The sequence below is a fragment of the Strigops habroptila genome, chromosome 11 (genome assembly GCF_004027225.2).
Source record: "Strigops habroptila isolate Jane chromosome 11, bStrHab1.2.pri, whole genome shotgun sequence".
In the NCBI taxonomy this organism is placed as follows: domain Eukaryota; kingdom Metazoa; phylum Chordata; class Aves; order Psittaciformes; family Psittacidae; genus Strigops; species Strigops habroptila.
The window spans coordinates 9,100,954-9,125,889 of record NC_046360.1 but is presented as its reverse complement, the minus strand read 5'-3'; the positions used below and the strand labels follow the sequence as shown (position 1 = coordinate 9,125,889).

The following is a 24,936-nucleotide window of genomic DNA, read 5'->3' as shown; positions in this document are numbered from 1 at the left end:
TGCTGCATTTCAACATCAGGACCCCGTGCAGCTGCGATCCCTAAAGAGGACTGTGTACGTGTGGTATCATGGCCTCTCAGACTCAAGGGTTGTGTATTGTGGTGGAAGATGCACCATCACTTTCAGTGAGCCAGTGAGGTGCCAGTCCACCTAAGTCATGACTGACCTCACTGGATTAGGTCAGTCATGAGGTGTCAGTCATGACAGGCAGACTGACACCTCACTGCATGGGTCAGGAGGACTACCTGAAGAGATCAGTGGTATTTTTATTGTGACTTTCTGCTCATTGCTTAATATTCCTCACTCCTAGTCCTGAAAAAGAGGATAAAAGTTGGAACTAGGGCAAACATACTGAAGTATAATACTTAAAACTGTAAAATACAATGTAAGTATTAACTGCTATTGCAAGGTTGAAGCAATTACTTCTAAAGCATACAAACAGGACTATTTTTATAGGCAACTGTGTGGCAGCTGTGTAAATAAGGTATAGGATCAGCCATAGAAGATGGCAAGAGCCATCCATCTGCTCAGGTATCTTTCAACTAGGTAAAGAATGGACCAAGAAATCTATCTTGTTATGGGAGAGTAGTAACAGGCCCTTCAAAATGAAATAAAAGAAACAGCTTGTTACAAATTTGTAAAAGCCCTTTTGGGATATTTTTAATAGGCTGGAGCTGTTTTTCAAGAAGCATCTCAAGATTTATGTACTCTCTGCACTGTATCAGATTTAATGTAACTTCTCTGTTAAACTACACCACAGCTCTGTCTCTTTCTCCATTGCAATTGTTATCTTTATCATTCCCTCATCTCACTCAGCTGTGGGAGCTGGATTAGGAAGCTTGATTTGGTGCACTCTGAAGTGTAGCTACATCAGAAGGATTATCACCCTTCTGCTTTTCACAAGACTACAGCTATCAGCACTGGAGCCAGAGAGATGATTGGAATCGCAATAAAAGTCCTACTGGAAATACTCTCACAGATGTTTGTTTCCTCTGTTTCACCAAAATATTTCTTCTTTATTGTGCAAGCACGACTTTTTTGTACTATTCTTCAAGAATGGCCATCAATTCACCATTAAGATGGAAGAAGCGTATGACAAAAGACGTATAAACATGTGAATTATATTAAAAAATGGATAGGCACAATAAGATCAAGTAGCACATGGCTTATTGATTATAGGCACTGGCTGAACTGTAATGGATTCTATTTCTCTTATATTCTGCAAAGTTGCAAAGGTTAAAAAAACCCCAGTTGATAATTTAGAAAAAGGAAAAGATTTGTCAGTACCGACAAGAAAAGGAGGGGAAGAAATCTTATTGATGCTGCATTTATGAAGCACAACAAAAGAGCCCAGCGCCGGGTACAGCGTGTGAACGGCAGCTCCCTCACGGGCTGCCTCAGCTCTATCTCTGCGCTCTGCCCATGGAAACCGCCGAGTACAGCCAGAATAAACCAGGGGCTGGCTTTTATTTACTTTTTTAAGGAAAACACGATCATTGCCAACAGACCTCAGATGCTCCAGAAACTCCTTATATGTCAGTTGCATTTTGGTTTCATTAATCTTCAAAATTGTTCTTTCATACCTTAAAAGCTGTGTATTTTTTTTTTTTTGTATGAGTTCTTCCCAAAACTCCCTTCCTGGAAACAAGTGCTCTGACCTATCCTACTTATTCCAGCCTCCCGCTGGGTTTGTTTTCTTTATGTATTTTTTTTTACATCACTTTTAACAGACTTGTGTGATCCTCCAGGGTTTTACCCAATTTCAGCAGAAACGTGGAAAACAAACACCCTCTGGCGAGGAAAAAAAAAGAAAAAGAGCAATCCTACATCCCTTATTACACTGCCTTCACGTGAAAACCCCTCTGGAAGCACCCGGGGTTGAAGCCATAACCGAGCCGGCTGCTCCGGTTGAGGGTTTACCTCGCGTTCGCTTCGCTCCCCCTGTCCCCGCGAGCCGCGCCTCAGCGTTAGACCCCGCCGGGCGCGCGGCGCCGCCGCCGCTTCCCGCCTCGCAGCGCTACGAGGGGCCCCGGAGGGGGCGCGGAGGGGGCGCTCGCCGCACGCGCCAGGACGGCCCGCCTCGCGCGCAACGGCCCCGCGGGGACGCAGCGAAGGAGGCGGGGCCAAGCTCCTCCTCTTCCACAAAGCCGCGGGGAGGGGTTAGGGGGGGGCGGAGCGCCGCGCGCCCCCAGCTCGCGCTCACCTCCCCTCCACTCCCCCTCCGCCCCCCCCCGCAGCGGTCGCCGCCGCCGCTCCTTCTCCCCCCTCGCCCCCCCCCCCAACCACTTCCAAGGGGCGGGGCCGACGCGAGGGAGCGCGCGCGCGCGCGCGGTGATTGGCTGCCGGCGGCGGTGGGAGCGCGTTTAACGGCCGCAGCAGCGCCGGGCAGGGGGAAAGCAAAACAAAGGCGGTGGCGGCGGGAGCGCAGCGGCACCATGCCTCGGCCGCCCCTCGGCACTCAGGGCGGCAGACGCGCGACCAGCCCCCGCCTATGACCCTGCCCGCCGCCGAGAAGGTACTTTCGCGGCGAGCGAAGCCGCCCCCACCCCCCGTCTTTGTTTTTCGGCGAGGGCCCGGCGCTGAGCCTTCGCTGGCCGCCGTCTGAGGACCAGGGGTGCCGCCTCCCCTCCTGCCCTCACCCCCTGAGGGAAAGGGGTCCGGGGGCGCGCTGCTGCCCGAAGTCCGGGCTGGAGAGTGGAGCTGGCACGGCGCAGCGGTGAGTACCGGAGCGTGTGAGAAGCCGGCCCCGCTCCCTTTCGCGGGGGTATTTTTGTGGTGGGGGAACACGGGCCGGGAGGCGGCTGCGGCCGGACCCCCCCCGTGCTGCACCCCCGGGCGGGGGCCGCGGTTTCCTGTGTGCGCTGGGGGGGGGGCCGCCGAGGCAACTTTGCTGGCGGGAGGAGGGCTTGGGCGCTATTTATAGCGCCTGGAAATGACGGCAGCGCTGTCTGCCTGTAGCCTCCTCGCTACGGGGTGGGTGGCGGAGGTTTACATAAGGGGGGGGGGGAGAGGCCGAGCTCGGCGGGCAGGGGTCCGGTGGGTTCTCCCCCTTCGCTCTTTCTGCTGTCCTGCGGGGGTCCCTGCCCGGGGCTGGCGGGAGCGGGTCTGCGTTTGGGGATCGCGTACAGCGGTGCCCGGCGGCGAGCTGGGAAAAACGAGCCGTTGTTCCGCGGGGATCACCGCGAGTGCGAGAGCAAAGCCAACGAACGGCGTCACCCGCCGCGGCGGCTTTGTGCTCCGGCGTGAGGGAGGAAGCGGCTTAAGCGTGCGCGGAGCAGCCGCTCCCTCCCGGCGGGGAAGCCGAGCCTCTGCCCGCAACTTTCTCCTCGCATTTCTTTTCCCTGTTACTTCTCGGTATCTAAAGTGAAATTGAGGCTCCCGTGTGTCAGTCTTTCACTTCGTTAGGTTTTCCCTGCCGGAGTAATCGGATCGCAGCTTGCTAACAGCGCGTGCACAGGCTTTGTCCGGCTCAACGACTCTCAAGCGGGTTTTTTGTGTCGCTCCTTTCCTTTGCGCCCAGAAGCAGTGACGGGGACGCTGGTTTCTTCCACCTTCTGTTCCTCCCGGCGCTTACTTGTGGCTCCGAGCAGCGCCGTGGCCGTCTCCGCGCAGGCCGGGACGCGGCCGTTGCCCGCCGGTGCCGGGGGGGTGCAGCTCGCCCCGCGGGGCGGGTCCCGGTGCCCGCGGGGCCGCCCCCCCGCCACGCTCATCGGGGTGTTTGTTTACACATCCGGGAGCCGCGCGGGGCGGGGCCGCCCCCTCCCCCCCATTGGCCGCCGTGCGTCCCTCCCCGGTGACGTCACGTGCGGGCGGCGGGACTGGGCTGTTAATTAATTATCCTCCTAATAGCGGCCTTGAGCTGCCGGGGCGGGCGGGCTCCGTGCTGGAGACGGCGCCGCTGCCTGCGGGGAAGGTGAAGAGGCTCCAGCTGCGAGTCTGCCGCGAATACAGAGCTTCTGGGCTAGTAGGGGCAGACCAGCCACCCGAAACAGGGTTTAGAGAGCGATTCAGAAATGACAGCAGCCTGCTCGCTCTCTTATGTGTGAATGACAGCAAGCTGTATGCACTTAGACTTGCAGTTTCTTTCGACTCCCTTGGATCTTCAGTAAAACCTAGCTATCATGTGCATGACCAAAGCACAGACTGTGGTGTTCTCTAGGAATAGTTGCCTAAGGTTTTTATACTTTCCACAGAGTACTGAACAGCAGCCATGGAACCTGCTGCTGCTCACAACTATCAGTGAAGTGAGGCTGGGTTTATTCACCATTACTAGAGTAAGCTAAGAAATGGTTCAGACTTTGAGTCTTGCCTTCAACATCACAAAGCAACACGTTCTCAGAGGTGTGTATCAAACACTTAAGATGGCCCTCTTGTTGAAGAGAGCAGTATCAAATACGGTTTTTCAAAAGAGCATTGGGATTATTTCATTTCTGTAGTTGAAGGACTCAGTATATTGACTCTGAAAAAGTCCAGGTTACATTTAGAAGTGTGAATTACAAGAGCTTCTAGGACTGCCTTGAAAAAAAATATTTTCCTCCTCTGTTTAATTTGCTGAACTTCTGCAAGCATTGAACTCGTGTTTCAGTTACTGATTGAAAGGGTCTAACCCAAAGTCAGAACATCTTTGCTTGTGGTGCCTTTCATTCTGAAGACCTGTTTGTTGGTTTTTTTGGGTGGGGTTTTTTTTGTTTGTTTTTTCCATTTCTGTGATGTTAAATAGGATCTGTATCCTTCTAACATAAGAGTGCAGCAGTGAATTTAAAGGGAGCCTCATGTTTAACTTTCAGGACTGTATTTCTTATGTTGTCTTTCCCCTATGATCTGTTGCCTCTAATAAATATGGCTTCATATCTAGCTTGTTCTACAAAAGCAAGCTTCCCCCCTGTAATCATTATTCCCTTTGTAGTTAAATTATCTTGGGACAATAGATATATATAATACTTGTTTAAACTACTCTATTAATAATTAAGTTCTGATCTTCATGCTAACTGGGTTAATATTTCAAACAACGTTATCCCTTACCAAATCTTTTTCTCCTTTCAGTGACTAACAAAAGTCCAGTCATTCTGATGTGTAGATATGTGCTTTGGATGGCAAAGTGTTCCCATTGTTGCTTTATTTTTTTGTGTTGCATGTTATGCTGTATGTCTTGTTTGTAGCTTATCTCTGCCTGTGCAACTTCTTTTGTAAGAAATTTTCTTTTAGCAAGTTGTGCAGTAGTTCTTGACTATCTTCTGCTGCTATTAAGGTTAAGATTAAAGGGATTTGGTTTGGTGTTTAAATCTTGCTGCGGTTGTCTCTTGTGCTAGGCCTGCTGTACAGATTACTTTCTCAAGTCATCTTTTGAAGCACAGTGACTGCTTCCTATAAACAATCTTTAATTTATGTGGCTTTCATTATCTGCTCTATTTGTATTACAAGTATCCTGCTGCTAGAAGAGTGGTTAACTGCTGCCCTGCACACAGTTTACAACCATGATAAATGTTTTGCATGCTTGTTCTAATAGCTGGATCAAGATACTGTAAACTCTTTATATTGGCTCTCATTTCTGTGTTTGTGCTATTGACCTACTCTGTCAGTCACCTGATAGCTGATGACATAAGTGACTGTGCAGTGTTCATGTTTGGATTGTTCATTAGCTGAATTCAGCAGGCATATAGCCTGGTGACTTATGGCCTTTGACAAATCAATAGATGCTATTATAAAGATTTAGATTCTGCAATTTTCAGGCAAACTCTTAAAGGCTTGCCTTTCCAGCCTAGCAGGAAGGTGTGGCCTTCTCTGTGTGTGTAATACCTCTTAAAGGCACTCTAAGGATTAAGAATGCAGTTGGCTATTCTCTATGTAGGACTTTATCCTGTATTGTCTGGCCATGATTTTTGTAGCACCCATTAAGACTATTCTGGCGGAATGAGGAAGTATCTAATTAGCTTTGATCAGAATGCTACTCAAAAAGGTGTTTGGCTACAGGCATAATTCTGCTGAGCTTGAAAGAGGAGGAAACATGGATCCTTGACTAGGGCAGCAGCATCTTACTTGGTATTTGACTTAAAGCCAGGTGCAGTGCAGCAAGACTTTTGCTGAAAGCCAAAGTGCAAATATGTATTGTATGTTTAATGTTGGACATAGCAAGTGTTTTCCAAGATGTCTTGTCATTTGCTAATATTGGAACTGACCACTTTAACTTCAAAAACAATTAGCTTTCTCTAATCCCCTGCCTTTTTGCTGTAATTTTCTGCATGGATGTCTTGAAGAATCTTCCTGGTATATTGTAGAACATGCTTGTGTTTTATGAACTGCTTGAATCTCCTCCTTCATTATAAATGTGATGTAGTAGCCATTAGTGGAACAGAACTGCTTGTTGCCATATTGAATGGAACTTGAATTGTGCAGCTTCATAGAAAAAAGGGGCCTGTAGTGCAGCCTGGCATTTGCTCTAAATAACACTCTGCTTTATGTCTAGAGTTCTTGAATAACAAGTTTATTCTGGCCTTGTTGTAAGCTGCTAATTGTCCTGCTCTTTTCACTTACAGGTTGACTGTTTCTCTTCTGTCATTTGTGTGGAAAGTGCCACACACACTCCAGAACAACAACGGCTTTTGCTTGCATATTCCAGTGTTTCTTTTGTCAGCGAGTTCAGCAAAGTTGTAATTCTTCAAGTGCCAGCCCTGAGCTGAGTGAGGAGCCACCAGCAGAGATGGTAAAAATGACAAAATCAAAAACGTTCCAGGCTTACCTGCCAAACTGTCACCGAACCTACAGCTGTATCCACTGCAGAGCCCATCTAGCCAATCATGATGAGTTGATCTCCAAGGCAAGTGGCTTGTTTAGAGACCTCATGAATTATTTGTTAACCAAAATGGTTATCGCTGTATCTCTGCTCCCAGTAGATAAGGGATGCAAATTGACGCATATGTCAAAGTATCTTCTCTTGGTTCACTCTTGGGTCATACATGTTGCGTACTGAGGTCTGGGTATATTCTGGAAACTTTTCAATGTGACATGAAAAGGCTGTTCTAATATGTTCCCCATACTGACAACCTCTGTGTATTGTCAGGTAGGTACTACTTGTGAGCTGTCATATCTGAAAAGTCTGCTACGGAAAACCATCAGAAGAAAAGATGGATCTTTGGGTAGGGAAATTATTCTGGTTATGGTTATGCCAGATAAAGATTATTTTTGACTGACTGAAGGTCACAAAACTGGCTGTTTCAGCATGTTCCATTTCTGTTATGGAATCTGTAAACACACTTGCTTCTGTTGTGTACCAGTTCCTAAGGAATATGATTAGCCAGAGATGTTTAGAATAGTCGGACTGTCTAAGCTTAAGCTTGGAGGATGGGTGGATCTTTGAAACAGGCTAGGCCTGTCTGTCTTACCTGTTACTGGAAGAAACCAAGATTTGTGATGTATGAAACATGTAGGAAGACTTGAAGTTTGGGATAAATACTTGACAGACTGGTTCATTCTTTGCTTCAGATAAGCTCCTGATGATCTTGCTCTTAATGGTGTATTGGAGAAAACGCTTCAGTTGCTTTTCAAACCTCTCCTTAAGAGGTTGTTTTCTACATAACTGTTTTGTCAAATAAAATTTTAATGGCAAACCCTTTAACTGTTGCTCCTGCCTGTTTGTGTGTTCAGCAGCACTAAGGTGATGCTACCTCCTGAGTGCTGAAGAGATGATGGGGTTTGAGAATGCTGCTACTTTTGAAGTGTGGTTTTCCTTGGGCGAGCAGAAAGTATATCTGTTTGATTATCCCTTTGAAGGTTATATGGAAATAATGGATTTTCCCTGTACAGTTTTCCTTGTTACTAATCTTTGTTTAGATCTCAAGACAACTTTTTGATTCAAATAGTAAAATTGGTGACAGTTCTTGGCCCTGTTGCTTACTGCTTGCTTGCTTCTGTTCTGCCTTTAGTCTCTTCCCCTAAATAATTTTTTCCCTCAACTTAGTACATGTATTGAGGCATGGAACTGCATATGTGACATTTCAAATGTGAAACAGTGATCTAGCTACATGTATAAAATGATATGAAGAAAAAAGAAGGGAGGACTTGTTTTCATAGAATCAATGAGGTTGGAAAAGGCCTTTAAGATCAAGTCCAACCTTTACCCCAGGACTGCCAAGTGCACCACTAAACCATGTCACTAAGGGCCTCATCTGTGTGTGTTTTTGAACGTTTCTAGGGATGATCCCACTAGTTCCCTGGGCAGCCTGTTCCAGTACCTGATCACGCTCTCAGTGAAGTTTTTTCTAATGTCCATTCTAAACCTCCCTTTTTTTGTTTTGCTTGTGTTTGAATTTCATATATTTCCATGTTCATTTTAGAGTTTGAGTATAAGGGTTATTTTTGAAATGCTGGATTCTAAATTGCAAGCGATCATAGCTTTACTCCTACGTGTTCTGGGCCAAAAACTGGCAGGAGGGGTTAATATTTCCTGAACTTCAGGTTATAAATGTCTACAGAAAGAATGAAACTTTGCTAGCTGTGTCTCTTGAGATGTATAAATTCACTGAGAAAACTCCATCCAAGCACACATACTTAATAGGAAGTTCTTCTAGTGGACTTCAATTTTTTGCATGTCAACTGAATTGCCACAGCTACCACATGAGCTAGTTGCTCTCCAAGATCTTGGGAGTTTTAGCAGAATATTTTGAATATGTTCTTAAGGAAATCACATGTTCATATTAGTTTCATAAATTTCAAACATAAAAAAAAATCATTCTCAATGAAAAACAGGGAGAACTCTAAAATCTACCTAGTAAATAGAAATAGTTACTTCTAAGTTGTTTCTGATGGTGTTGGGAAGGATGTTAGGTAGGATTCTGCTTCATTTCTGGATTCCATAATTTTTATTGCAGATGTCTTAAACTTTCTGTACTTTTGGGTTACTATATGCTTATTTGACAGCTGATCCATATTCTGTCAACTTAAGATTTCTTGTTTTATTGTCTCAATCTGTGTGATGATTAGATATACATTTAAATGCGAGGTGTATCTTACTGTATGTTTTTAAAATAAAAACATTTTCATCTGTTGTATTTGGACCGTAGCTTTAAAAACCCCACCCTCCTTTAAGCTTAACTTGTATCTATTCTAATATTGGAGAAGTTCTTCTGATGGAAACAACTGCAAAGCAATAATAAGATACACTTAGATCATTAAAAATAAGTAGTGCTGTCCGGGGGGGTGGCAAGGGGAGTGGTGGGAGGAGATAAGATTTGGTTGCTTCAAGAGAAAACGCAGGTTAACCTGGAAAATAAAAATTGAAGGAACGTACTGGACAGTTGTCTGTGTAGACAGAATTGTAAAAGGATTAACTGTACCTCAGAATTGCTTTATTTGAATCCTCTTTCTGAATTTCTGTGAAAGTGCTTTCATTAATGCACATTATGTGCAATTAACTTAGGATAATGAGTTTTTCATTTACACCAGCAATATCTAGAATCCTAGTTACTGTAACTACCCAGCCACTGCGAAAATATGTAAAATAACCTGAAAAATGGCAAGCTGATTCTATACAACCTAAAGTTAATGAAGAGTGCAGTTTCTGGGCTGTTTTGGATTTATTGATGGAGCAGAGCATTGGACTGCTCTACCTGATTTTCTCCCCCCACCTTACTTTGAGGGCATAATTAAAAGCTAGAGCTCTGGTTACAGGTTGTCTTGCTTTTTTCCAAATGATTAGTGTACAATCTCATTCCAGAACTGAAACACCACACATACTCTTCAGCATATAAAAGCAAACACTGTTAGCTGTCTAGCTGTAACCACTTTGTTTGGGTGTCATTGTACCCCCCACCCTGCATTTCCTGGGTGCATAGCTGTTCTTACTTCTGCTGTATGGTCAGGGAAAAAGAGCCAAAATATACACTCTTAGTTTAAAGCAGCTACAACTAGTTTTATAATGTGTGTTGAGGCGTAAGCATTTGTTATACCTGACATTATAATGTTTCCAAGTTCAAGATGAAAAGATGAACTATGCTACAAAATAAGTGGTGTTTCTCTTAAATGTTGGTCTCTCTTGGAAAAGCAAAGAGTGCTGTGTATTTGTCAATCATCCCTTTGAGTCTGGTCCCCAGAATACAGATTTGCAGTTCTTCAGTTTTTGAGAACTGTTGATGCCAGGGTTGACAGCATACACGAATCACCTTTTCATTTTATTTCTGCTCTGTTTGAGCAGCAGGATCTTTCTTACTTTAGAATTGGTCACAAAGCTTTTATTTCTTTTATTTTTTTTTTTTTTTTTTTTTCCCCACTTCTGTCCTTGATGGTGATAAAATAGCAATCAGGAGCCTTGGCAGTGGCTTAGAAATAACAGTGCAGACTAATAAGATGATATAAAAATGTTACCTGCACAAGTGAGTTCATCATTATCAGTAGCTTTAGTTTTCTCTGCAACTATGGCAGGACTCAACATGTTGCCTAGTGTTGCAATCAAGTTGAGTGTTGGTGATTAGAGCATACATTTCCAGCTACTTTCACTCTATAACCTTATGTTTTCTGCAGCAAGGTAGGAACTTGGGGAAAGGGGAGGAATGAGAAGGCTGATTGAGTATATAGGAGTCCCAAACTAGGATGTAATCAACAGCACAGATGTTGACAAACATTAGTGTCTACAGCGGAACGAATGCACAGATATATGAACAGTTGCCATAATAACTCCAGTTATCTTGGGGAAGACACTGATTCAAAGAACACACGTCTTTACTACACTGGGGATGTTCAAAGTACAGTGGAAGAACCTGCAGCTTTCTTATTTCTTTAAAAAAACAAATGCATATTTCTCAGATCATACCCTACTGTGACTGCCGGCACAGAAGTAACCTCTAGCAGCAAGCAATCACAGGTCTTAATAAAGAATAAGGCAAAAATTGATGCCATAGGAGGCACTTGTTGGATTTTAAATGTTCAAATAGCACATAAAAAGCTGCCAAGCATTATATGTTAGTAATTCTCAAAATCCCAACAATTTTAAAAATTGACATAATTAAGTTTTGAGGGGAAACTTCTATAACACTCTTTGAAGTCCAGGGGAGGTTGCCGCTTGTGTGGCATGTTCAAAATGTTATGTGTGTGCTGCTCTTTACGTGATTCTGACGTAACTTTTGTGAAAGGCTTAACTGAAAGAGCTTTCTTCTCATTTGCTTGTAAATGGTAGAAAATGTGCAGTGATTATTAATAGCAGTTAAATTTATAGGAGGCAAATACTGCTTCAGGAGCGAAAGTTCCAAAGCACTTGCGGATGGCTTGTACCCACTAAGTTCCAGTAATTTAGACATTCGGGCCCAGTCCAACAAATGACAAAGAAATACAAATGCTTAATGGAGATCTTGGAACCTAGTGGATATATTGCAAAGGATAATGCTTTGTTACTCAAGGTTGACCTGCTTGAAAGACTGTTGAATCATCTTAAATTGTGCCTTAATGCTCGGGATGGAAGAAAATCTGGATTACTTTGTACAGATGCTTGTATAAATACTGTCACTTTCTTCTGTCTCATTCATTGTAAAGCAAATCTGACCAGAGGGGAAACAGTCATATGAAGTCACAGACAAGACTAGATGTGTCAATATTTTCAAGAACAAGTTCTGCATAAAGGTATATATATACACATAACTGTCATTGACTTCACTGGGAAATCCTTGCACCTTATGTGTAAAAGAACAACCTTGGTGATTAAATTTAGTTCTCCAAGGCATTCAGTATGTCTGCTGTTATATTATTGATGAGAAGGAAAAGTCTTCAGCTTAAATAGATGCCAAAACATTTTTAGCCTTGGTTAGCAATCTGTGGTTTTGTCGTCCACTGTTTAACAGATGAGTTCAAGATGAACTTTTTGAAGATTTATTGTCTTTAAGTAAATATGCTGTTCTTAGCTTGATTCAATTAGGTAATCCCCTTTTGCTTATGATATAACGAGTACTTGGAAAGATAGTTGGGACTGTTGTATGCTTGAAGGCCATTTTTGTTTACTGCTGATAAACTTGAGAATGGACCTAATTTCATAAATATTCTGGTTATTTTTATTTTTTTTTTCTCTGAAGAGGCTTCTAGTTTCTTGGGTTGTGGTTTTTTTTTTTCTCTTGGGGAAAAATAAATCTGGTTTTTGGAAGTGAAGCAATCTTTGAAAAACATCTAAGAATAGATTTGAAGGCTTAAAGGAGCTGGAAAGTGTGCAAGGGAAGTGTTCTGCTCATGTTTTGGCATAATTATTTCTGCAATACATTCAAGATGCTGTATAACTCAACTTGTCCTGCCTGACAAAAGTCATCTTTTTGGGAAATATCATTTGCCAAATCTGCAGACATGCAGTTTCTGGGGTGGATTTTTTTAAACTTTTTTTCTATGTATTGAACTTTATAACTGGCTTTATTAAAATCAGTAAATAATTGAATGAAAATTTATGTTTACATTTTTCTTAACACAATGGATATGATGGAGCAGCATTATCTCTAGTTGTCTACACTATTAAGGAGTTGGATCTGAGCAAAATATCAAATGGAGCAACTTGTGTTTCTGGTTTACCTTAAGAACACAGCCCCTAAGAATACTGTCTTCTGAATTACTCAGTAACATTTCTTGGAATTACACATTTGTTCAGAATACTAATTCAGGTTGATCTATCTTAGCCTGTAGAGTGAACTCTAGCAAATGTGAAAGGAAACTCAAGAAAGTGAAGCAAAAAAAACATGGACTATGGACTTCTCTCATTTCCAGTCTTTAAAACTGTCTTTCTGTGTTGCGAGTAGCTTCCAACCTGCACTTAAGATACTGTTAGTGCCATTCTGACTTGCTTATAATAATGCCTGCCATACCTTTAATACATGCTAAGACGGCAGTTTCTCTGGATGTTTTTAGTGGAGCATGATCTCTAGCCATGCAATCTAATGCCATCTGTGGGGAATAATTAATTGCATAAGCTTTTTAGTAGCTTCCCTCCCCCAACTCGTGCCCTTAGGTATGCCTTAGGGCAGTAAATACATGTTCTGTTTACCTGATAATTCCCTTTTCTCCTGGGTAAAAAGCTAATCCTGGTGTTGGACGTAACGGTGGGTTTAGTTTAGAAGCATAGATCGTATCTAATTCTGCAGGTATGTACTAGTGTATAAGTGAAACATTTGTAAGGTTTCTCTACTACAAAATGTGTTGATGACAGAGGTCTGTCATCTGACTTGAAAAGATCATAATACCAAACTGTTCTTGCAGTTGACCTTAGCACAGTTGAACAGTTTTGCTTATTCAATCAGACATTCTAGATACGTTCAACTGTGCTAGAACAAAAAGTTATGGATCTTGTAGGAATGGACAAAGACGTGGATTTTCTAGAGGAAAAGTTAATTCATAAATCAGTGCAATATTAATTGAGGACCGTGAAAGAGCAGGCTTAAAGCAAGTTTGTTTTAACTGCAAATATTAATTGAGCTGATAAATTGCCTGGCTGCTATGTTAAAATCCTGGTTGATGTGAGTCATTTTTGATGACATTTGGGTCACACTTGCCACTATTTTCTAATTCCTCTCTACTGGGTAAGACACATTTAAGACTTAGTTTTAATGGAATGTTCTGGTTTAGGTATGATTTATGTATAGTGCTAGCAATCTTGGAAGTGCTGAACACACCTTGCAAAGTAAAAGCTTGCGTTTGCATAGGTGATGTTTATTCTGTAGAAAAGCAGTTTGTCTGGAGACTGGTTTGAACAGTTATGCCTGTTAGTCCTTGACACTGCCATTTAAAATATTCTTTTCATTTCCTTTGAGGAGTTGACACACAAGGCATTTAACCTGACAGTCTCTTAAAATTCATATCAGTATAACTGAATCATACAGTGCAGAGTGTGAGAAACTTAGTGCTGGTAAAAACAAATGTTTGTTCAGTATTCCTTTTTTCTGGTTATGCAAAATACTTTGTTTATAGCCAAGCTACAAGTTTAGCAAGCAGAGTGCTGAAATGAGTTGTCTTTTAATTTCTAGTAATGGGATGCATCAGGAAGTAGAGCTCTGATATTAAATCTTTCTTATACCTGTTAGTAGGTGGAACCCTAACATGTTAATCAATATTCTGTGGTCAGGAGAACGCGTATGTGACAGATGTGTATCTATATAGAGGTTTTGGGGAACAAAAAATACCTCCTCGGCTATTCATGTGAGTAAGAAACTATGCCTGCCAGGCTCTGAGGAGTTAAGAAATTCATAAGGAAAATTAAATCCACGGGAATTTAAAATTTGGTATCTTTACAGTGCCTTTACTGCAGTATGCGTATACAAGTTCCCATGGGTGGGTTGCAGTCATTAAATGCTCAATGACACACTGATGTTGTGGTTGTACTGCCTAGACCCTTGTTCTGTGTTCCAGAACACACTAACACAAGTGGCTGCAGGTTGCTGTTAAGCTATCTGTGAGTGATGTAAACATGGAGGAACTCGCTCTTCGCAGCTGGGCAAAGACACATTTGTTATGTATGGCATGTAAATACGATATTTAGCCTCTCATCATGTATGTAGGTAAGAAAGATGGTGTCAGCCAAACTCTGCTAAAAGGAAGCTAGAGAAGGTGGGAATGGAGGAGGTTTTCACAGTGGGATGTTTGTACCGCTGTCCTAGAAGAAGGTTCTGGTTTCTGTGGTTCTCCATTTTACCTTGATATACCGAAAATTTGAAGGTAATGAATATGACCATTTCTGAGAGGGGGAAAACCCTAGGAAAGTACAGCATATTTAGGGCAAAAAAAGCAAAAAAGTGCGAGAAAAGTAATCTTTAAAAATACATCAGGATAAAAGAAAACAAGCAGTACTTTCCAACCTGTGGTTTGTATTTCATTTGGCTAGAACTTTTTTTCAGCTTATGAAACGAGAGGGGAAGAGCTGCTTTTTCTGCTATTCCTGGCATCCTGCTGCTGCACTCTGCTTAATTTTGAGAAATACAGGGTCAAAGGAGAGCTTTTATTAGGTGATATTAAGTCAAGACTAAACATAAACTTGGCAGAAATAATTGCGTATCGTAGTTCAGTTGGTCTTCTGACTGTTGATTTGTTCTGGAGGTTTTTTTGGTTCTTTTTTTTCCACCCAGCTAGCTGGGAACTTCAAGTATGGCATATATGTAGCTTAAAAATGATTGTGTAGAGCTAGATAAAAAAAACCCTCCACATTAATACGTATATGATTGGCATGTGTAGTTATATGTAAATACAGAAACTAGCACATGATACTTTTAATAGGAGAGAGTAATTCTTGGTGCAGTTTGAGAAAGGATTTGTGAATTCTAATTCAGAAGATCAGTTTTTAAAGCAAGGACAAATGGCTGCAACTTTTAAGAATTTATACAGTAGGTTAACAAAAAATAATATGGCTTTGAAAATTCTTTTTCTTAATTTTGGGTGCATGGAACAATAAAGTTCTAGTTTTAAGTTTGCTTAGAATAAGAGAACCATTAAAGTGTTTCCTTTGCTTTTTTTTAAATTTTGTGGTTGCACAGCTGTAGTTGTCTCTAAATTACTGTGTATTGACTCACGCTAGTTACTCATTTGATAAAGGACAGGTTTTGAGAGTATATACATTAATAGTTTTTATTTTCATCCACAATAAACATTCTCTGCTTCGTTATTGATCGTGAGGCTCTAATTTAGAGAGCAGTGCTTATTGTATAGAAACTACAGACTGTAGGTTCTATACCATTCTGCCAGTTTTGTGATGTGTGTTTAAGGATCTCAGGAGAACTGAGCTGGGGCTTTTGTTTGTTTTAAAGGAAGGTGTAAGGATTACTTTCTGGCAGAGCAGTTCAGACTGTACTGAACTGAATCTCTCCTTTCAGGGTCAGTCCTACCTGAAGTTTTAGCTTTCACTGTACTGCATAGCCTATCTTTTTTTCCTTGCCTTGTGAAAAGTAAGACTTCTGGCTAATGGAGAGAGTACCCTTTCTTTTGTCTTTGCTATAGATAGAATCATAGACTCATAGAATCATTTAGGTTGGAAAAGGCCTATAAGATCTTTGAGTCCAACCGTTAACCTAGCACTGCTGAGTCCACCACTAAACCATGTCTCAAAGTGCCACATCTACATGTCTACAAATGCCACCTTCTAAAGTTGTGGATTTCTTCTAACATTCTTTGTTGTATATAATCTGGTTAATGATGATCCAAAACTGTTCATTTATATACATCTAAATTTTACAATTTTTTTTTTTCCAAACTGTTCCAAGTAGTTAAGATAGAACAGTTATTGTGTTGCTGATCATTAGACAATCAAAATACCTGTTTGGTGTCAAGTGACTTCTAATGGTATAGCTAAATACATGTCAGAAGAAGAATCCATTGGAGAAAGGTCCTTCTGCCTATAGTTCACACCTAATGTTACTAAAACCATTCAAAAATACTTAGGGTGAGATGTTCCTTCCAAAAACCTTCCATGTTGATCTAATGTAGGTTTCTGAAAAGTTTGTCTCTGATGTTCAATACTAGAACTGCAAGGATTCTTAAAAACCATTGTACTTTCTCTTCAGCATGAATAAAATTAATTTTCTTTGAAAGTAGGTTAGGGAAATTCTGGAAAAAAATAAGGCGGTTTAGGGATTATTTTTTTTTTTAATGGAATTCAGTATGGAAGAGAGAAAAAAAAAATAAACTCCATTTCAGTGTGATCCTCTTTGAATGGGAAATAATGACTATGTCTAAATTATCAAGTAATTTAATACAGAAGGAACATATAAACAGATGAAAGCAGTGATGTTCTTACATACGTTTTGAATGTTTTACCTATGGCTGGATCTAGTCTGCTCACAAGTTCTGCCAGGATGTTTGTAGCTCAAGGCTGTCTGATCAGAGGTTCAGGCCTTTGAGTCTTCATTAGCATTTGTAGAGTGCACAGTAGAAGAGCTTCTGGTTTAGTTTTGTACAGAAGGAACAAAGATGTAGTTCATAGGCACTGAAACTGCTCTGCAAGCAAAACCAACCCCCAGTATGTGTGGTTGATGAGGGGTTTTACTTCAAAACTGCGCTATTGCTCTGAACTAAAACATTAATTTAGATCCAGCCAAGAAGGTCTAACAGTCATCTTTTGTCCATAATCTATTAGTAATGGGAGAGATTTGAAAGCATATGGTTGTGCTTGTGCATTTAATGATAATTGTTTTATTAAAATAAAGCCAAGCTTATAAACTGGTCAGATGCATTTCCTGAATACAGCGTGCTAGTTTTATGCTTGGTGCAGAATTTCACTGATCTAACATCCAATAATGCAATAAAATTGAAATAAATCATCTTTTGGGTGCAGTGGGAGAGGACAGAGGAGATGGAAATAATTCCTTTTGAGTTAAAAGCAGATTATTTTAATTAGCATGAAGGATGTCTAGGAAAATCAGAATTGATATCTTGCAGAAGGGTAGGAAAAAAGTATGTTTTGTTTGCATTATGAACGTCTTATTTTGAACAGTAATACTTAAGTGAAAATAGTTGCTAAAAATCTGATGTGGGTGAAAACTTTGCTGTCCAGGCATTCCTCTAAAGAACTGGTATAAAGTCATTCATCTGAAATAGTTTATATCTGTATTATATGTATGTGCTTACTAACACAACCCTTTGGAACTGCTTTTGTTTGGTGGGGGCTTTTGTGTTTATTAACAAGTGCTTTTTTTTTTTTTTAATGCAGTCCTTCCAGGGAAGCCAGGGACGAGCCTACCTCTTTAATTCTGTGTAAGTATGTTGTTGTGCACATTACCTTCAGAGTGTGGTTTTATTTGTATGCTTCATAAGCAGAGAACTAAGCAGTAGGAATTAATGTAGCTGCACTTTGCCCTGTTCTTTTCAACATTGGCTTTACCAGCAATAGTTATTGCAGAGCTACTGAGCTGATTTGTAAGTGTCCCTTTGCACATACTAGTTTATCTTATATTTTAAGCAGTTCTGCTGATAGCTGAAAGATTAGGGGAAGGTGTTAATGTGAAATTCATTTTGTGTACGTAATGGTAACTGTCTTGGATTGAGTTGCTATTGTGAAATACTCCAGAAGTCAAAAGACATTGTGTGGCTAAATTTGCTTTAGACAACTCTGCTGTTGTCTAAAGAAGAATTTTCCGGTGTGATAGTTAGATACATGTACAGGTTAATGTTTCAGTGAACTTGGTGCATCTTAAATGACCTTGAATATTGTAAATGTGCTAGGGCAAAAGGTTTCTGTGATCTTATCATGCCTAATATTTGCAATTTTAGTCACGTCCTGCCCATGATATAAGGCTCTCTGAATTTGCTAATGGATTTATTTTAAGCTTCTAATATGCAGAATTGCATTTTTGTCTTTATTTTTCAGCAGTTTAATGTGTTTCAGCATTTTGGAGAAAGAAATGCAGTTAAGAGTCTTAGTCTATTTTAGACCAGGATAATGGAACTATAACTGCAAAGGATTTGATTGCAGATCCTTGAAATTCTTTTTATATATAGTTGTTAAACGGTGACTTGGGACTTCTAGTATAATTGTAGTAGTAAGAATCTGGTAATACAAAAGCAAAAATGGCAACATTTTCCTCTTGTATAACACTGTCTGAAAACTTGATTTAGTCTTGCCTCATGGTTTCTGCATAGACCCTTAGTCATTACAAAACTAGCTTGATGCAGTACTTCATGAGATGTTTTGTTTTGATATTGCTGTTTGTTCATGATGGCTTAATCTGCTGATCTGTAGCAAAGAAATATTTATGAGGCTTTTTCCTTGCTGCTATTTTGGAGTTGGTTCTAAATTCAGCTGTACCAGTGCTGATTTACTGGTACAGACTCCCATTATAGAGGTCTCAAATTGTTTTTGAAGAAAAGCCTGAAACTGTAGAGGTGTCCAGTTACTGCTTAGTGTTCTGTTCTTTGAAAGTTTAACTATTTAGCCTGTCTTTGTTGATGGGAGTAAGTGGGCATCACAAACAGTTTGCTGTTTAGACTAGCCACTTGAAAAACTAAAACCAAAATCCTTTATAGTTCCCGTCCTTCAGCTCAGTGTAACAGAGGAAGTTACTTTTACAGCAGTGAATAAGTTAGGCCCTTTTCTGCAGAGACAAAAAATAGTTTAAAAAAAGAAAAAAAAAAGGTGGATTACAGGTAGGAAAAGAAACACTCATCCAGTTAATGTAATATGTAATTTCTCTGGGTTTTTTCAGGGTAAACGTGGGCTGTGGTCCAGCAGAGGAGAGAGTTCTTCTGACAGGTTTACATGCTGTAGCAGATATCTATTGTGAAAACTGTAAAACCACTCTTGGATGGAAATACGTAAGCAATATACTTAAGTCTTCGATAAATGTTTGTATGTTGAAGCACAGATACTTGAGTAGGCCATTGAGTAGCACCTATACCGATAGTTTAGGTGAGTTAGCTCTAGTGCTTTTGTATGTATCAAGACAGTTTTGCTTCTTTACATCTACTTAAATGCTGTAGTAGATAATGTTATTCTGGTCTGCAAAACAAGCTTGAGCTATAGGTGCTATTACAGTTATCTAATACTAATATCTTTTTGCAAGATTACTAACCACATACACTAAATCAGATGGAAGAAATTGTCAAAGTGAGTCTTTAATTTCTAGGGTTGCAAAAGTTGGATCATATAGCAAAAATATGTATTATAATAAACAGTACTGAGCATGTTTACACTGCTTACAACTAATGTGCATTTAATTCTGTTGTTTGACAAGTTATCTGTGCACTTGCACAGGTACTTGTAACACTTGCAGCTGTTGCAAGTTTGATGTTTCGAAAATGTTAGATTCTGGGTGTTTTATGTAAGATTTTCATTGATTCAGTACAGCTTCAGATCTTACAGAAAGAAGTTGTCCTAATGCATTCCCTCTGATGAATATAGAGGAGAGCTTTTGAAAAGGTTCCTGTTCCTTCTTTTCATTGCTTCTGGGAATAAGGAAATACACATAACATGCCATATCCTAACCTTCACTTAAAAAAAAGGGAAGTTCTAAAGCAAGATCTGTTGTGCAGTGGATTTGCTGATTCTGCTTATGAAAAGTTTACTCGTATTTCCTTCTCAACCCTCTTCATCCTTTGTTTCTTACCTCCTGCCCTGGATTCAGTGTAACCAATATGGGATGTTAACTGGAATATCTCCTGGTTTGTATTTTTAATGCAAGTTTGATGTTTAAAATACCTTATTTCCCCAGCTTAATTCAGTGTCTTGATTTTTCTCCTTTCCAGGAACATGCTTTTGAGAGCAGTCAGAAATACAAAGAAGGAAAATTTATCATTGAACTTGCCCACATGATAAAAGACAATGGCTGGGAGTGAATCATAACCTTTTTCCTTCTGTTTGGACAATATTCTGTGGAACATGCTTTACAAAGACTAACGCAAAGTAAAAGAAGAGCTTGGCTAGATTGGCCCTGGGAGTATCACTGAACTCTTGAAACCTCACAAATGAGTAGTGTAGTGTAAGTGGCTATTTCGGGCCATGTTTGCCTTTTCTCCTTGTGTAAGTTCCCTCTTTTTGTACGTGTATTATTGTGTGAACAGTTGTTTTGGAACATTTTGGATGACCTTTTTCTAAACTCTCTCAGACTAGAGAAACAGTTCACTAATTGAAAACGGATTTTACTGGTTAGCATCTATCTCTGACCTATGCCTTTAATGCTACCTTCTGCTGTGCATGCTTCTTGCCTAAACACGTACACTCCAGTCCTGTAGAAGTTCTATATCTGAGCAGTCCGAAAGAACGTATGGGATGGGGTGCTTTTTTATATGTAGCAATTTCTGATGTGTTTGGCAGTGAAGAGGATGCAGTATTGTAGTTATTAATTTCTTTTTTAAATTTGAGTGTACCACAACCTATGTACATCTTGTAGGTGAATTGGTTAAAGGTACAGTGCTCACTTAAGAAAAATATTTCAATTGCACTGACTGAAGTTAGCAGATCTCAAGTTGTTAGGAAAAGTTATGCTACAGGTTTGGTATCTTAATGAAATACTTTAGAAGGATTTTAAATCAATAATGCTACAGAATATGTTCATTTAAGACCAACATAAGGAGTTTGCTGGATAAGAAATTTATAAAACTATAGCTTGCGAGATTAAAAAGGCAAAAAAATATATGCATCTTCTATTTTGGAAAAAAAAATGAAATAAAAATTAGTCGGTGTATTAAAAAAAAAGTTTTGGTACTGTACCTTTGCCAGTAACAGGGACTTGTGCATCAGTAAAGTTTTATGGCTGGTTCCATGTAACTGTATAGTCCCAATGCACTGGACAAAGAGGTTGATATTGAGGAAGCTTGTTTAAGTACTCTGCTTCTACTACATTGGAACAAAAATATTTATTTTTGTGAGAAATGGCCAGAGCCTATGACATGAAAATTAATATAGTACCTGTACGAAAAGAAGGTAATAAGAGAGAAGGGAAGTTTGACTCGGTTTTTCACAAAATAAAATAACAAGATAGTTTTAAAAACTTGGGGGTGGGGAAAGGGTTTGTTGGTTTGCTGGCTAAATCATCCCCAAGTACCTTTTTATAATAAAAAACCTATATGAAACTCACCTTCTCTTTTGTTCTTGTGCTGTTTCTTAAACGGAATGAGTTAATGAGAGGAACTTCTGGGAAGTGTATGCACAGTATTAGCTGTTGGTATCTGTGCATGCAAATTCTGAGCAACTATGAAAGAAAGGCTCTACGTAAAATTGCTAACTTTATTTTCAAATTAAACAGGCTCTGAAAACTTGTTGTATTTTAATCCTTTTCATGATTGAGGAAAAAACATTTGGAAAAAACCCTTTAACACTACATAAGTACTTTAACTGAACAGTATGGAAACCTTGCAATACAAAATCATTTTCTCTCAATAACAATTCTAATACGGCACCTGCAAAATTAGCCATTGGTGCTGTTGCTGCTGTTAGGTTTTTGGGAATCTCTCATAGGCTTTCTGAACTCTGCTGCACTTTAGAAATTTTGTCATATCTGAAAAATTATGCCAATGGGAAGGGGCAATATAAATCCTTAAAACCAGCTTTCCAGTGTCCTTGTGGAGAGGAAGAGTGAGAAGAAAGTTCGCCCATGTGTACACATTCTCTGTGATGCAGGCTGGCTAAACTGCATTCAAGATGTTGTAGTGATCTATACCTATGAATTAAAAATGTAAGAATTAGAGTAGTTAAAGCTGTTGGCTTTCTATCCAGAGACCTGAGGTGGTACAGTTGTGTTCAATCTGGACTTTGTAGCTTGCACTTACTACTTAATGTTCACATCATGAGCCTTCCAAGTCTCCTTTTTAGCAATGTCATTGATGCAAGATGGGCTTTGGTGTTGCCTGTCTCTTGATCTTTTTGACCTGGAATTCTTGAGATTTTGTTTTCCTCCATTGTAATGTATGTTGCCAACAAAGAAGGCACTAAAACATCTATCAGCAAAATGTTTGTGTTGGCTTCAAAGTCCAGTTGTAATGTTGATACTTGTGAACATGCTTATTTGAAATTTGTGCATCTTTGGGCTTTTCTTACTTCCTGGCTACAGACTTGCTGATGCAGTACACTGGACTGAAGACAAAAGTAATGGCTGCTTTTCAGTAGAGAGTTGAAATTAAAGAAAATATGTAAAAAAGATTTTTCTCTCTAAAATTGGGGGTTTGGCTGTCTCTTGTTAGTAAGTTAATGCTGTCTGTAACAGTCTGATTCTTACTTAGAAATTCAACCTCTTTTTTCAGTGCATTGTTTATATTTCAAACTGGACATTTTCACCAAAACCTTAATTAACTTTGATGCCAAAGGTTGGGACTTCATCAAGTGCTTAGCACATAGAGCTTCAGACTACTGGCATAAAGAGTTAATGATCTATATGTGATGTTTATGGCTTTTAAGAGAACCAAACAAAGCAATATTCTTTTTGGTCTTTTAAGAGTGGACGCTTAGGAGGACTAAAGAATAGAACTAATACAGAATTGCTATTTCATGCTGCCATGTAACAATTCTTGCAACTCATTCTATTGAGGGAATATGTGAATTTTCTTTCTGTGTTGCTTGGCAGTGGCAATGATTATATTCTTCCCTTACAAAGATATAGAGGGTTCTTGTTACTGGTTTTGGTGAAAGTAGAATCCAGATAGCAATGGCTGCTGGCTGATGTGAAGAGGTCAGTCTGGTCACTGAACCCCTCCAGCAGTCATTTGAAAGAAAAATAAACTTACTTGAAAAAAAATTTTACTAAAGCATTTTCCCTCTAACCAATTTTTGTAATATATTAAAGATTATATTTAAAGTTTGTATGTGTTTTGCTCTGGGCAAGTTTACTTCCCCTCCAACTTGAGCACTTTTGTTACTTGTACTGGTTATTTTTATTGTTGATCTTAACATTTATTTTGTATTTTGTTTTTTATAAACTGTAACAAAAAGCTTTTGTGAACCTTTGTTTCTTGCTGGCTCTTTCTTGGACCAAATGAACTGACTATGAGCTGGCTTAGAAGAAATGTTCATTGGGATGCATAGGAATTTGCTAGCAAAAATGTACATGTATTGGAAGTTGTTTTTGTTTTGTTTTTTCCTCTGAACCTCTAAAGCCATGCCTGTCCTAAAGTAATTAATCGTAATTTGATGTAATTCTAGTAATCTGACCACACATTCTCTGTTCAGGTCCAAAATAATGGCTGTAACAGTGGTGTTCCAGGACTGAGTCTGCCTCCAAACACTAGAGTTACTCTTTGGATGGTCACTCTGAAGTACCTTTTTGATGAATAAAAGGCAATTCTGCCTTCTATAAAGATTCTGTTAAGTTGCAAACTTGCTGTGAAATAAGCTGCAGAATTTGGTGAGGGATTGCTGATACGTCAACCTAACCACTCTTGCTGTATGCTTTTAGCAGTCTAGTAATCTCAATTTTATCTGCCAGTAAAAAGGGCCAGAATATCAATTTCCCCTGTTCATTGTAACCTTTACAGTGACAAACTGTATTAATTGAAGCTTGTGGTAATTCCATCTTAATTTCCCACATGCAAGTCCTAGTATGATGGCCAATCTGGGTGGCACACCTTGCATTCTTGCAGTCTTTTGCAGCCCATGGGGAACACAGTTTATGACATTCCTTTGAATTAAAATCTCAGAGGTTCTGACATGGTCACCGCTGCACCCATAACCAAGTGGTCATCCGTATTTCTTGTTGGTGTATCAAGTTAGTGCAAGAGTTCGTGAATGCTTGTACCATTTTTGGTGGATTTATGCTTCCCTCTGAGTAATGCTTGTAGAGTTTTTCTGCACGCTCATCTCGGCAGTCAGATTGCAACAGTAGTGACCTACAGTCTCACAGACCAAATTTCAAACATCTCCATTCTTTGATAATGGTGATGAGTGGAAGAAGCTGTCAAATTATTGTTAAACTTTTTGGACACTTGTATTTCATTGAGACTCATGTTAAGCCAACCAGCAGTATAAAAACTTACTGCAAAAGGAACAGACACTTCAGAGGTTTGTTTTAAAAGGACTGTTACAGATGGTTTAAGGCCTAAAGCATGAGTCGTAAATGGCAGTTGAGTTGTGCCTCATTGTTTCTTAAACTCTTTACAATGCTTTCTTTTACAGGTGACATGGCTGTGTTGCTGTTTTGTCCTAGCAATACTGTACATCATTTGTTGTTTCACTATATTGTATCTACTTGAGATATCACAATAAAAGCTTTCAATTGTTTTGTTGAGTTATGTGTTGGTTTTTGTGCTATCTTTTCTTGCTGATTGAGTTCTCATGCTTTATTCTCTGATAAGGCCAGAGAATAAAGCCAGTGCTCTTAGTTGCTCTTAAAAACTTCTAAATATGGGTTGAATGTGATTTTTGTGGTTTTAAGACTGCCACTAAATGTTTTTTTTTCCTTTCACTAATCTTTCCAAAATACAGAAACTTGTGTTGCTACTCTTAGAGCTTCTGCCCATTTTGAGCCAATCATGGAACCTCTGCGAAGTGCTTTCAAAAACAGAGTCTGTGCACACCCC

At 40.0% G+C, this 24,936-nt stretch overlaps 1 protein-coding gene across 2 annotated transcripts; it reads left to right on the top strand.

Moving 5' to 3' along the window:
- Positions 1-2,346: 2,346 nt before the first annotated feature.
- On the top strand, positions 2,347-24,644 carry YPEL1 (yippee like 1). 2 transcript variants are annotated; one of them, XM_030500910.1, is made up of 5 exons: positions 2,347-2,716; positions 6,534-6,814; positions 17,645-17,688; positions 19,137-19,245; positions 20,176-24,644. In XM_030500910.1, exons 2-5 carry the CDS (start codon positions 6,698-6,700, stop codon positions 20,263-20,265), a joined length of 360 nt encoding a protein of 119 aa, XP_030356770.1. In that variant the 5' UTR covers positions 2,347-2,716; positions 6,534-6,697; the 3' UTR covers positions 20,266-24,644. The 2 variants fall into 2 exon arrangements, with proteins under 2 accessions (XP_030356770.1, XP_030356771.1); XM_030500911.1 differs by lacking the exon at positions 2,347-2,716 and adding an exon at positions 4,323-4,341.
- The last annotated feature ends 292 nt before the right edge of the window (positions 24,645-24,936 follow it).

Bases quoted from the DNA above. Each gene is read 5' to 3' on its own strand.
- YPEL1 (XM_030500910.1), top strand. From the start codon at position 6,698: ATGGTAAAAATGACAAAATCAAAAACGTTCCAGGCTTACCTGCCAAAC. The intron at 17,689-19,136 runs GTAAGTATGTTG...GGGTTTTTTCAG, and splicing joins GCCTACCTCTTTAATTCTGT to GGTAAACGTGGGCTGTGGTC. The intron at 19,246-20,175 runs GTAAGCAATATA...TCTCCTTTCCAG, and splicing joins CCACTCTTGGATGGAAATAC to GAACATGCTTTTGAGAGCAG.